The sequence below is a fragment of the Eretmochelys imbricata genome, chromosome 17 (genome assembly GCF_965152235.1).
Source record: "Eretmochelys imbricata isolate rEreImb1 chromosome 17, rEreImb1.hap1, whole genome shotgun sequence".
Lineage (NCBI taxonomy): Eukaryota > Metazoa > Chordata > Testudines > Cheloniidae > Eretmochelys > Eretmochelys imbricata.
Window position 1 is genome coordinate 2,153,432 of NC_135588.1, and position 10,982 is coordinate 2,164,413.

The following is a 10,982-nucleotide window of genomic DNA, read 5'->3' on the forward strand; positions in this document are numbered from 1 at the left end:
CACCAGTCCAGGCTGGAACCAGGCTGCTGGTAGACGCTTTCTGCAGGACTCAGAGCTAGCAGGGGAGTATTTAACAGCGGTGCCCTGGCTCCCAGGCACAGAGCAGGGCCTTGCTACGCAAACCCCCCGCACACACACAAGAGACAGCCCCTGCCCAGAGAGCTCACAGGCTGGGGCTCTGCTAAGACACAGCAGGTCTCCTGTAGCCCACAAATGCCCCCCGAGCTGCTCTGCAAATCGCCAAGAGAAGGGGTCTCCTCCGGCACATGCCGAACCATCTGCCCAGCTTGGAGTTTAGCTCAGAGGCTCTGGTTACCCTCCCCAGAGGGGAAGCAGGGCTCTGTGAAGCTCGAAGCCTGTACCGTCCACACCAGAAGTTGGTCCCTCACCCACCTTGTCTCCACCAGGACAAGGGTAATTCTGGGAGCCTGCACCCTTCCGCCCCCCTCCCCCCCCACGGTGAGCTGAAGGTCAGGTGCTGGCCCAGAGCCTGGCTGCAGGTTCTATTCCTCCCCCCGACTCAGCACCACCCTGAGCAGCTTGGCATTCGCCTGCAGAGATCCTGGGAGGCCCCCGGTGCTGCAGGATGTTACACACCCTGGAGAGACCCCTCTGCTCAGCACCAGCGGCGGTGAGCCGATGGCCCTGGAAAGCTGGGGTGGGGAACTAGCAAGCAGGGCCCTGGCGCGTGGCCTGACGCTCCCACTGCACCAGGCCTGCGCTCAATGGTATGGACCTGGGGTGATGAACTTTGTTGTCTCTGCCAGCGTCCAGCAGCTGCCTCTGTCTTGGAGCCCTCAGCTGGAGCCATTCCCAAGCTGCTCTCAGACAGCAAACCCCCAGGGAGCCCCGGCTGCCCACTGGGAGGGAGGTTAACAAACACAGAAATCAAAACCCAGGTAACGTTCAGCTCTCATGCCTTCACCTGCTTTGGGGCTCCTAGAGAGGAAGGACAGCTGAACGGTCAGGGTGCTGACTTGAGGCTTGGGAGACCAGTCTTCAGTTCCTGGTTTTGCTACTGAATCCTGCGTGACCTTGGGCCAGTCACTTAGCCTCTCTGGGCTTCAGTTCCTCATCTGAACCATGGGAATAATTCCCCTCATGGGGTAATCTGCGGGATAGATCCACTAAAGATGGTGAGGCTCCCAGACACTAGGGTGATGGGGGCTGTCTGAGTACTAATATAAATGAAGAGGGGTCCTCCCTCAGGGTCACTCAGCCCACACCCTCGATCTTCTCTGCCCAGAGAGCTGCTCCCCTTCGTTTACCTGCATGTCGGGTAACAAGCCCTCTGGCTTGGTCAGGCAGCAGGACTCACCCCTTTCCCACCAGCTGCTAGCAGGCTGGGGTGCTTCAGGCTGGTTATCATCCCCCCTTCACTCTTGGTCTCTTCTTTCTTCCCTTGTTGGGGAAAATCTTTGTTCCATTCCACGAGGCTCATCTCTGAAACCAGTCAAACCCTGGCCTGAAAAAGGAAATGCCAAGAACCTTTCTGAGCAACCATGGGGGGTGTCCCTAGTTGGGGCGGGGAGAGAGCGGCCAGAGACAAAACCCCAAGCTTGTCTCGAGAGAATGATGCTGCCAGGCTGGAAAGTACCAGAGCAACGAAGCTGTTGAGTCATTTGTGACCAAGATTAGCCATGCAAACAGCCGACCGTGGATCAGACCATGGGGCTGAGCTGCTGGAATCTCTGAGGATCAGCAGAAAGGATCAGAGAAAGCATAGTGCTGACTGCTCTACAAATGCTGGCCCGGGGCCCCGGCCAGCCGGGTGCTATATAACCAGGGGCGCTGGAACAGGCAGAGAGTACATGGAGGAAGCAGCAGTGCAAGCTGAGCTAGGTGAGTCCTGGGGCTGAATTTTCGACTTTTCCTATCGCCTCCTCCATTCTCTCTGCTCTTCCAAGAGACAGGCAGACACAGCCTCCTTCCTGCCTGCTGACAGGTGCTGAAACAAGACGGCCAGGAGTTAGCCCTTTGCAAAGACAGATTCATACACCACAGCTCTCAACTTGGGCCTATCAACCCATGGCCAAGTGTCTCCGGTCACACACATGGAGTGACAGCCAGAGACACTGACAAGGTAGTTCGGGAGGTTTCAGGTTAACACCCCGCCCAGGAGCTTGGGAATCGGCCTCCTCCTTCACGCTCTCCCATTTTCAGTAGAAATGATTTCCTCACCGCAGCTAGCTGTTGAGGGGCAAAGTAGCCAAGTCTCTAGAGGGTGCGTGGACGGGGCGGGGAATACGTGTCTGGAGGATGCGGCAGAGCATAGCTGGAGATAGAGGTGATGTCTCGGTTATACCTGGGCTGCATGGCCTGGAGATGAGCGGTCACCCGTAATGTTTAATGTCTATAGCGTGGTAACGCTCCCACGCCCCGACTGGGGCTGGGGTTGAGGCCTCATTGCACTAGGTGCTGTGCAAACACTTAGGAAGATGTGCTCCGTAGCCCAGAGATCTTCACCCACCCAGACACAGAATACTCCCTCTCCCACCCACATACCCAGACACGGAATACCCCCACTCAGATTGAGAACAGCGCTGCCCCCCCGGTCTCTGCCGGGATCATGCGGAGTGCATGGGGCCAGTAGTGAATGGAGGGGTGACCCAGTGAATGAGGGGACGGTGGGCACCAGCGAGCGTGTGCAGAAAAGCTTTTCCAAAGGAGCCTGCTTGGCTCTGTGCCAGTGTCACTCTGACGCGAGTTGTGCTTTTCCCTCCTTTTCCAGGCACCAGCCCCACAGCGAAGATGGCTCAGACGAACCCTCTGCCTGGCCCCACGGGCCCGTGGAAGGTACGTCCCAGCTGTCCCGCGCATTAGGACTTGTAGCATAGAGGGCCTCGAGGCCCCTGCTGAGTGTGCACTGCCCACCCATTAGATGTGACCCACAGGGAAGGGAAATGACTGGGCCACGGTGACCCATCAGTGGCAGAGCCCAGGTCTCCTGCCCCCCTGCCGGATCACACCAAGTGCACCCCGCTCTGGTTGCGCAGAAGTCAGGGGCAGGAGTTCCAGATGTGCCCTGCTGGTGCGAATGCTCACTGGCCCAGTTTGGGAAGTCACTTGCTGGGCAGGTGCGGGCCAATCAAGCGCAGCAGCCCCATGGTGGGAGTGCGAAGGTGGAGGGGAGCAAGCGTGGCTGGAGCCAAGGCAGCTGAGGTCTGATGGAGCTGCCACCAAAAGGGTGGGCTAGAGTATTTGCAGCATTCTGGCAAGCCGGGGAGCAGCTCTGTCCTGCTGGGCGGGAGAGCGAGAAGGGAAAAGAGAAAAAGGTGTGTAAATCTGGGGGGTGGACAAAGAAGCTGCTGCCACAGATGCTGCTGGGGAGAGGTGATGATCCTGTGAAACAGGCCAGGGCACCAGGAAAGTCCCTGCTCTTCCTTTCTCCACCTAATCCTCTTTGCACTGGAGACTTTGGAGTGGAACTAGTGTGAGTTTTAAGTGCAGCCTAAGACTGTCTACTCTGCAGCCTACTCTCAGCGCATCTCTGTGCGCTCAGCGGGCCTGTGATCGCTTCCAGACCCCTCCCGGGGATGCCCCAGCCGAGTCCAGAGCTCATTGCCGGAGACAAGCAGCTGTGTGGTTCAGGAGAGGGCACCGTAGGTGAGGGTGAGAAAGAACGTGTCCACGGCTGGGCTGATCTCTCATGCACCTGAGTACTGCAAGGCCCAGCTGGGTGTTAGAGCCCCATAGCTGGAACAACAGGGGCGCTGTGGGTCAGCCCCGAGGAGTGCAGATGCAGCCCCGAGGCATTAACCTTAACTCTTGTTCAAGGAGCACCCAGTTCACCTGGACTGTTAATGTGCACAGCTTACCTCCCCCGCTTCAGTGACACTCATGTGGGGACGACTTCCTTTCAGCTCACAGCCTACGATCAAGAAAACTTCCAGGGAAAGAAGATGGAGTTCACCTCGGCCTGCCCCACCGTCACTGAGTGCGGCTTCGAGAACCTCCGCTCCCTAAAGGTGGAATGTGGCGCGTAAGTACAAGGCTCCCGCCCGGCTTTGGGGGGCTGGCAGGCGAGGACCGAGCACGGATGGGCCGGGTTGTCATCTCACCTCAGAAGTAGTTTGGCCGTTCTGCTAAAACACAGGGGCTACGAGCCAGGTGGCTCCTGGGCTCCACTTACCCAGCTGGGGGGAAAGCGAGTGTCCCATTTCGGGTCCTGTAGTGCCCGACTGTGCCCAATGGGGGAGGGAGCAAAGCCCAGATGGCACCAACACAGAAATGTAGGTCATTAAAGTGAACAGCGGGACAATCTCACCCGAGGGCAGGCTTGTTTCTGGAGAAAGGAGTTGACGGGGGGCTGGCGAGGGGCAGGGAGGAACGGCGTCAGATTTTGCACAGTTGAGCCTGTCTTTGTGCTGGAAGCCTTAGGTCCTTCATATACAAGCAGCAGCTGCACCCCCACCACAAGCATCCAGAGCAAATCCTAGGCCACAGCTACCAGCCTGCTGGCAAACCCTTGCCAGCCTCCGTGACAGCCTTAGCCAGTCGCAGGCCTTGTCTACATGGGAAAGTCACAACCCTGGGCTGAGATGGGGGTTAAGCCCATGACTTCAGTTTAAGAGCGGATCTGAAGCTGCAGCCAGGGTCTGCACTCTGGTCACCTACGACACACCAAGTCAACGGCTAGAGCGTGGGTTAGTGCGATTCAGCGTAATCCCGTTCCCAGTCAGCTTGAGCTAACCCCGAGAGCCCCAGCTCGTGCCCACCCAGGGCTCTGCACCAGACGAACCGCATCACTTTGAAATTGCTTAACCCAGTGCAGCTTCCTTATGCAACCAGGCCTGCCAGCCTCAAGGCAGCCGCCTGTGGAGAGCAGAGGGCCCTGCCCAAAGGCATCTCCCCTTCCCAGCATCCCCAGAGACAGCGTGACCCCATTTGCACCAGAGCCCCGTCCAGCTCTGCGTCTAGTGCGCCAAATGGAACCTCCCAGCTTAGTGAGCCCTGCACTAAACCCTTCTCTCAACCCAGGAGAGCCAGTCTACCCCAGACCCGCCTGCAGAGCGACTGTTGGCCTGGAGCCCTTGACTGCTTTGGATCCCAGCAGTCAATGACACCGGCTCGGCCCGGTGGCTGCCATACAGGAGAGCTGAGCCCAGGCACCAGGATGCGCTGGCCACATGCTCTGCCTGGTAGCAGCATGCCTGCAATACAACCAGCTAGGTAAGCAGCAGCGGACTCTGAAGAGACCCCTGCCTGATTGCTTTGCCCAGAAACTTGGGTCCACAAGACGGGTGCACAGCAGAAAAAAAAGTGGAGAGACTCAGGGCTCCAGGAGCGAGAGGCACCCCTCTCCACAACCAAAATGGGGAATCCTCTGCACAGCAGAGGGACAATTTCTCTGCCACTTCCAGCCCATTAATGCCGAGCAGTGAGAACCCCGCTGCAGTTAGCAGTGTCAGCCTCTCTCTCCTGCTTCCCCACCCCTAACGGGATTAAGGCAAAAGGCACGAGCTAGCCAGGCAGCAGCAACCAGCTGCCTCCTCCAGTGGGCCATTCACCAGGATGCCAATGCAGCATAGGGCCACAGCTAGTGCCACTCAGCCCTCCAACCACGCTGTGTGCTCGGGCGAGCTTGTTTTCCCTCAAACACTCCCTGTGCCCAACAAGCCGCCTCGAAAACCTGTGTCCAGCTGAGGTGGGGATCAGCCACGTTAGAGATTCTAATACACAGAGGACAGGAGGGGACTGCGGCAGCCCGCCCCTGGGCAACCTGACAATGCACCAAGGTTCCCCATCCCACCTGGCATGCGAGTCACTCGCTCTCCTAGGCAGACAGGTGCAGGGACGCGGCGGGGTTGGGGTTGTCTTAGAGGCTCAGACTCTCAGCCTTCCCTAGTCGCATCCAGGCTGCCTCCCGGCTGCTTTGCGGGCCCTCTGGTGGGCAGCATGGGTACCGGCCCCACACAGAGACTCGCCAGGTGTGGTGTCCTGTGGACACAACAGGCGACCGGGGAAGCATCTCTCAAAGCGGGGCTGTGGTGGAGGAGAGAGGCAGGCGTGAGTGGCTGGGAGAACCGGGGCGGGGGTGGCGTGGTTCCGACGTTAGGAATTGTGCCCATGGCTGCCGTTGGGGCAAGGGGGGAAATTAGCACAATGACAGTGCTGCAAGAGAGCGAAACCCGAGCAGCAGAGGAGCTGAGCCAACATCTTGTGTGTTAGTCCCCTATAACTCCGATGCCTAACGAACACGCTAGAGCAGGGCGCCTCTCTGGAAGATCAAACCTCCCCCAGCCCTTTGGTGGAGGGTTCACTACAGGCAGTGGAGACCCTCGGGACTCCTCCAGCAACACCTGGGAGCAGCAGTTCGTGACAGCCCCCGTATTTCCGCAGTGAAAAACCAGCTGGAGAAAATCTCCCTTTCAAGCTCTTGTAGAGAAGCAAAGGAGGGTGGAGCTGTCCAAGCCCTGTGCAGGTCACCTGTAACCCAGGGAAAGTGGGAACTCTACCTGGAGCATCCCGTGCTCTAGGAGTCCATTCCCTGGAGCCTCCCCCTGCTCTGTCTTGGGTAACGCTGCAGCCTGCGTGAAGACGACACGCAGGGATGTGTAATGAGTCTGGGCAGCAGCCACTTAGCAGAGGGCAGGCCCTAGCAGCTGAGCTAGCCCAGCAGCTGTGAGGGCCCTTAGCATGAACTCACCCCGCTCAGTACCATACAGCCTCCCGCGCAGGTGACGGTGGCTATTGGAGCAGGGCCTGTCCTAACACTAGGGTGCCATGCGTGCTCCATTCCCCTCGGGCACCCAGGCCAGGAGAAGCAACAGCTTCAGCCAGGCAGACCCCTGGATTGTGGAGAGGGGATAGGGCCATGCCTGGCCTCATCTCTCTTCTGGCAGCGAGGGAGCCCACAGGGATTTTCTGTGCCCCTTCTCCCTGAGTGACACAGACAATGGTGCAGCTGGCCAGGGCAGGCCTGCCTGCTTCCCCCCCTGCTTGGGTCTGGGGCACCAACTCCAGCCCCGGAGCCGCACCAGGAGGACAGATGGAGCTGTGCTCTGTCATTGCAGCTGGATCGGTTATGAGCACACCAGCTTCTGTGGGCAGCAGTTTATCTTGGAAAGGGGAGAATACCCGCGGTGGGATGCCTGGAGTGGGAGCAACGCCTATCACACCGAGCGCCTGATGTCCTTCCGCCCCATCTGCTGTGCTGTAAGTGAGATTCCCCGGCCTCTTCACCCCGTCGCGTTTCCCAGCAGCCTGCTGCCTTCCTGCGAAGCAGAGTTATGACTCCTCCACAAAGGTGCCTCTTGGGCTCAGAGGGCAGGGCAGGGCTCGGCTCATGTCTTTTTTGGAATGAAGTAGCCTAAAACTTTTACCAGCTTTTGCTGCTGCAAATCAGCCTGACAGTTGCCTACTCTTCCCTGTGATGGATGCTGCTGGGAGGCCTGGCCTGGAAGCCAGGAGAGTCACTGATTGCTCACTCACTCTCCAGCTGCTGTTAGTAAATACAGCCACTCTGATTAAAAACTCGTCAGTCACTCCAGCTGGGTAGAACGGTAGGACTGGAAGAGACTTGAGAGGTCATCTAGTCCAGTCCTGCACTCAAGGCAGGACGAAGTATTATCTAGGCCATCCCTGACAGGCGTTTGTCTAACCTGCTCTTAAAAATCTCCCGTGATGGAGATTCCACAACCTCCCTAGGCAATTTATTCGTGTTTAACCACCCTGACAGTTAGCAAATTTTTCCTAATGTCCAACCTAAACCTCCCTGGCTGCAATTTAAGCCTGTTGCTTCTTGTCCTGTCCTCAGAGGTTAAGAAGAAGAATTTTTTTCCCTCCTCCTTGTAACAACCATTTATGTACTTGAAAACTGTTCTCATGTCCCCTCTCAGTCTTTTCTCCAGACTAAACAAACTCAATTTTTTCAATCTTCCCTCATAGATCAAGTTTTCTAGACCTTTAATCATTTTTGGTGCTCTCCTCTGGACCGTCTCCAATTTGTCCACATCCTTCCTGAAATGTGGCACCCAGAACTGGACACAATACTCCAGTTGAGGCCTAATCAGTGCTGAGTAGAGTGGAAGAATTACTTCTCGTGTCTTGCTTACAACACTCCTGCTAATACATCCCAGAATGACATTTGCTTTTTTTGCAACAGTGTTACACTGTTGACTCATATTTAGCTTGTGATCCACTATGACCCCCAGATCCCTTCCCGCAGGACTCCTTCCTAGGCTGTCATTTCCCATTTTGTAAGTGTTCCACTGATTGTTCCCTCCTAAGCGGGGTACTTTGCATTTGTCCTTATTGAATTTCATCCTCTTTACTTCAGACCATTTCTCTAGTCTGTCCAGATCATTTTGAATTCGAATCCTGTCCTCTAAAGCACTTGCAGCCCCTCCCAGCTTGGTATCGTCCGCAACCGTTCAAAGTGTCCTCTGTACGCCACGTACAACACATGGAAGTGCCGTTCTGGATGAGCCCACGGGCCCAGCTCTCAGGAGCACATGCAGCCCCACCGCTGTCAGTGCCAAGATGACGGCGGGCTGTAAGCTTAGGGTAAAGCAAGGAGGCTCAATTGAACAGTTCTCCTGGCTGCTCTCCACCGTTGGCGTGATTGCGCAGCATGGCTAGGCCTTAGGGGCAAGCAAGGCACCTCCGAGGGGATTTTTGGATGCACTCAGGATTTCCCCCCCTTGGTTCTAGGATTAGCTGGGTTGTTTTTGTAGAATTGTAAGGCAAGCTACAGCTAGAGGCTGCTAAAAGTCTGATGTGATTGGAAAGGGAAGTGCAAAAACATTGGCTGTCCATCATTGCAGTATCCTAGCCCCTGAACAATAGGGCAGGGGACGTAGATGGCTGCACCTCCCTTCCTTTAGTGCAACGTTTTCGTACCTTCTGCTTCAGACATGGATCTCTTACCCTGGTTCATAGATGAGAGACAGCCGGTCAATGGGGGTCAGATCCCAGAGCAAGTCCTTGGAGCAAGGGGCCCATCACTAGGAGCTGCGTTCGTTTCCCCCCACACAATCTGTTTGAAAGATGCTACTGGCTTCCCTCTCATGTCTGCTCTATTCCTGTCGCTCAGAATCACAAGGAGTCCAAGATGACTGTCTTTGAGAAGGAGAACTTCATGGGACGCCAGTGGGAAGTATCGGATGACTACCCCTCCCTGCAGGCCATGGGCTGGGGAAACAACGAAGTGGGCTCCATGAAAGTACAATGTGGCACGTAAGTGAGACACGCAGGCTTAGCACACCAGAGGTGTGAGAGCAGGAGGCTGGCTGTAGAACCCAGTAAACATCTCTAGCAGTGGGTGACGATTCCCAGTTGCAGCAGGGCCGCCCACAGGGAGAGGCCTGAGAAAAGCCCTGACCCGCTGAGGGAGTGCACAGCTCCACCCTTGGCACACCTGCAGGAGATGTTCTGACCAGAGCGTGGGTACAGTACTGGGTTAGGTACACCCCGTTCTTCTGCCAGTGCAGCACGTCTGCATTAGGGGCTTACTCCAGTTTAACTCCATCAACTTGCAAATTTCCTCAATGGAGGCAGGGCCAAGGCTATCCAAGTACGGGTCATCTCCATTGTGGAAACGGAACATGCAGAGTTCATCCTACAGACCACAATGGATACGGGGCACAATGCAGTTTTACCCTTTCCTTAGTCCTTCATCTGTGGCACTGCTCAAGCACATCTGTACCTCAGCATGTGGGCATGGGCAGCCCAGGGCTTTCAGGTGAAGACCGCTCTACTTGGGCTAGGGCTCAGAGGAAGCCTTAAAAACTGCAGCTCTAGCAGGAATTCTGCAGCAGCCAGCGGGCAGGTCGCACTCCAGAAAAGTGTCACGACTTACAGTCCTGTTGGACATAGCAGCATGTAGGTTCACATCTGAGCATGGTGACAAACTCATGTTTGGTTGCAAAAGGCTTACCCACCATAAAGCTGGGAAACTAACTCCAGTTTGACAAGAAAAGAGCACTTTCTTCTTTAGTGCCATGTAGGGTCTTTTCCTCTCCCCATTTTCTCGGAGCAGTTTAGAGGCAGATGGCCTGGCTCTATTTCTTTCTGGGTTTGGGTGGGCAATTCACCAAGACACACCTAGGACAGTTCTAGATTTGTAGGCATGGGGATTTCTCCTCTTTCCAAGTCCAACAGCTTTCTGACTCTTCTGTTTGTTCCAGCTGGGTTTGCTACCAGTATCCTGGTTACCGTGGCTACCAGTACATTTTGGAGAGCGACCATCATGGTGGAGATTACAAGCACTGGAGAGAGTGGGGCTCACATGCCCAGACCTTCCAGGTCCAGTCTATTCGGCGTGTTCAGCAGTAGATATTTGTGTTCGCAGGCTCTCCTCTTTAAAGAGCGTCTTTGCCGGATTTCTAAAGCACACTGATCCCTATGGTGCTAGCACTTCCCCTTACAAAACAGACAGATTCCTTCCTTGTACTGTGACTGCTGTTGAGACATCGTTTCTTCATCGTACTAATTGCTGCAATTACCAATAAATGTCACTGAAAGAAAATGCTACCAGGGTGTTTGGATTCTGTCACTCCAGTGTTCAGAACAAAGGGTACTGAAACTTGCATTAGTTCGTCTCAAATTCACATCACAACTAGTCAAGACATTGGGCCCAATTCTCCTTTCTTCCAATGATTTTACACATAGGTAAGTCCATTGACTTTCAGTGGAGTGTCTTGAGATTTACACCACCGAGTTCAGAATTAGAAGACAGTCTTCTCACACAAGCACACTGCTACAGCCGTTAGTCTGTCAGCAGGCCAGTTGTCAGCACAACTGGCTCCTTGCAAAACCAACTCCATATAGGTTTATGGCGGACAAGGGCTGCAGTTAAACTGGAGACAACATTGCTACATCACACTTGGATTTTTACTATCGCCAGAAGCCTTCTGTGTTAAACCACGTGGAGCAGATATGGTCTCCTGGCCACTGACCTGCAGATGGGATGTTCGTCCCATTATTAGCGGTTCTCTCAGATGGGCAGATCCACCCATTGCTGCCCTACAGCTATACAG

The 10,982-nt window shown here is 55.5% G+C and overlaps 1 protein-coding gene across 1 annotated transcript; it reads left to right on the top strand.

Moving 5' to 3' along the window:
- Positions 1-1,811: 1,811 nt before the first annotated feature.
- CRYBA1 (crystallin beta A1) lies at positions 1,812-10,278 on the top strand. Its single transcript, XM_077836604.1, has 6 exons — positions 1,812-1,842; positions 2,732-2,796; positions 3,864-3,982; positions 7,017-7,158; positions 9,038-9,180; positions 10,131-10,278. The coding sequence occupies exons 1-6, from the start codon at positions 1,812-1,814 to the stop codon at positions 10,276-10,278; spliced, it is 648 nt and encodes a 215-aa protein (XP_077692730.1).
- Positions 10,279-10,982: the final 704 nt, after the last annotated feature.

What these genes read in the sequence shown, in the direction of transcription:
- CRYBA1 (XM_077836604.1), top strand. Translation starts at nt 1,812, where the DNA reads ATGGAGGAAGCAGCAGTGCAAGCTGAGCTAG. An exon ending in AGCAGTGCAAGCTGAGCTAG is followed by an intron (nt 1,843 to 2,731) that starts GTGAGTCCTGGG and finishes CTCCTTTTCCAG; the next exon opens with GCACCAGCCCCACAGCGAAG. An exon ending in GCCCCACGGGCCCGTGGAAG is followed by an intron (nt 2,797 to 3,863) that starts GTACGTCCCAGC and finishes ACTTCCTTTCAG; the next exon opens with CTCACAGCCTACGATCAAGA.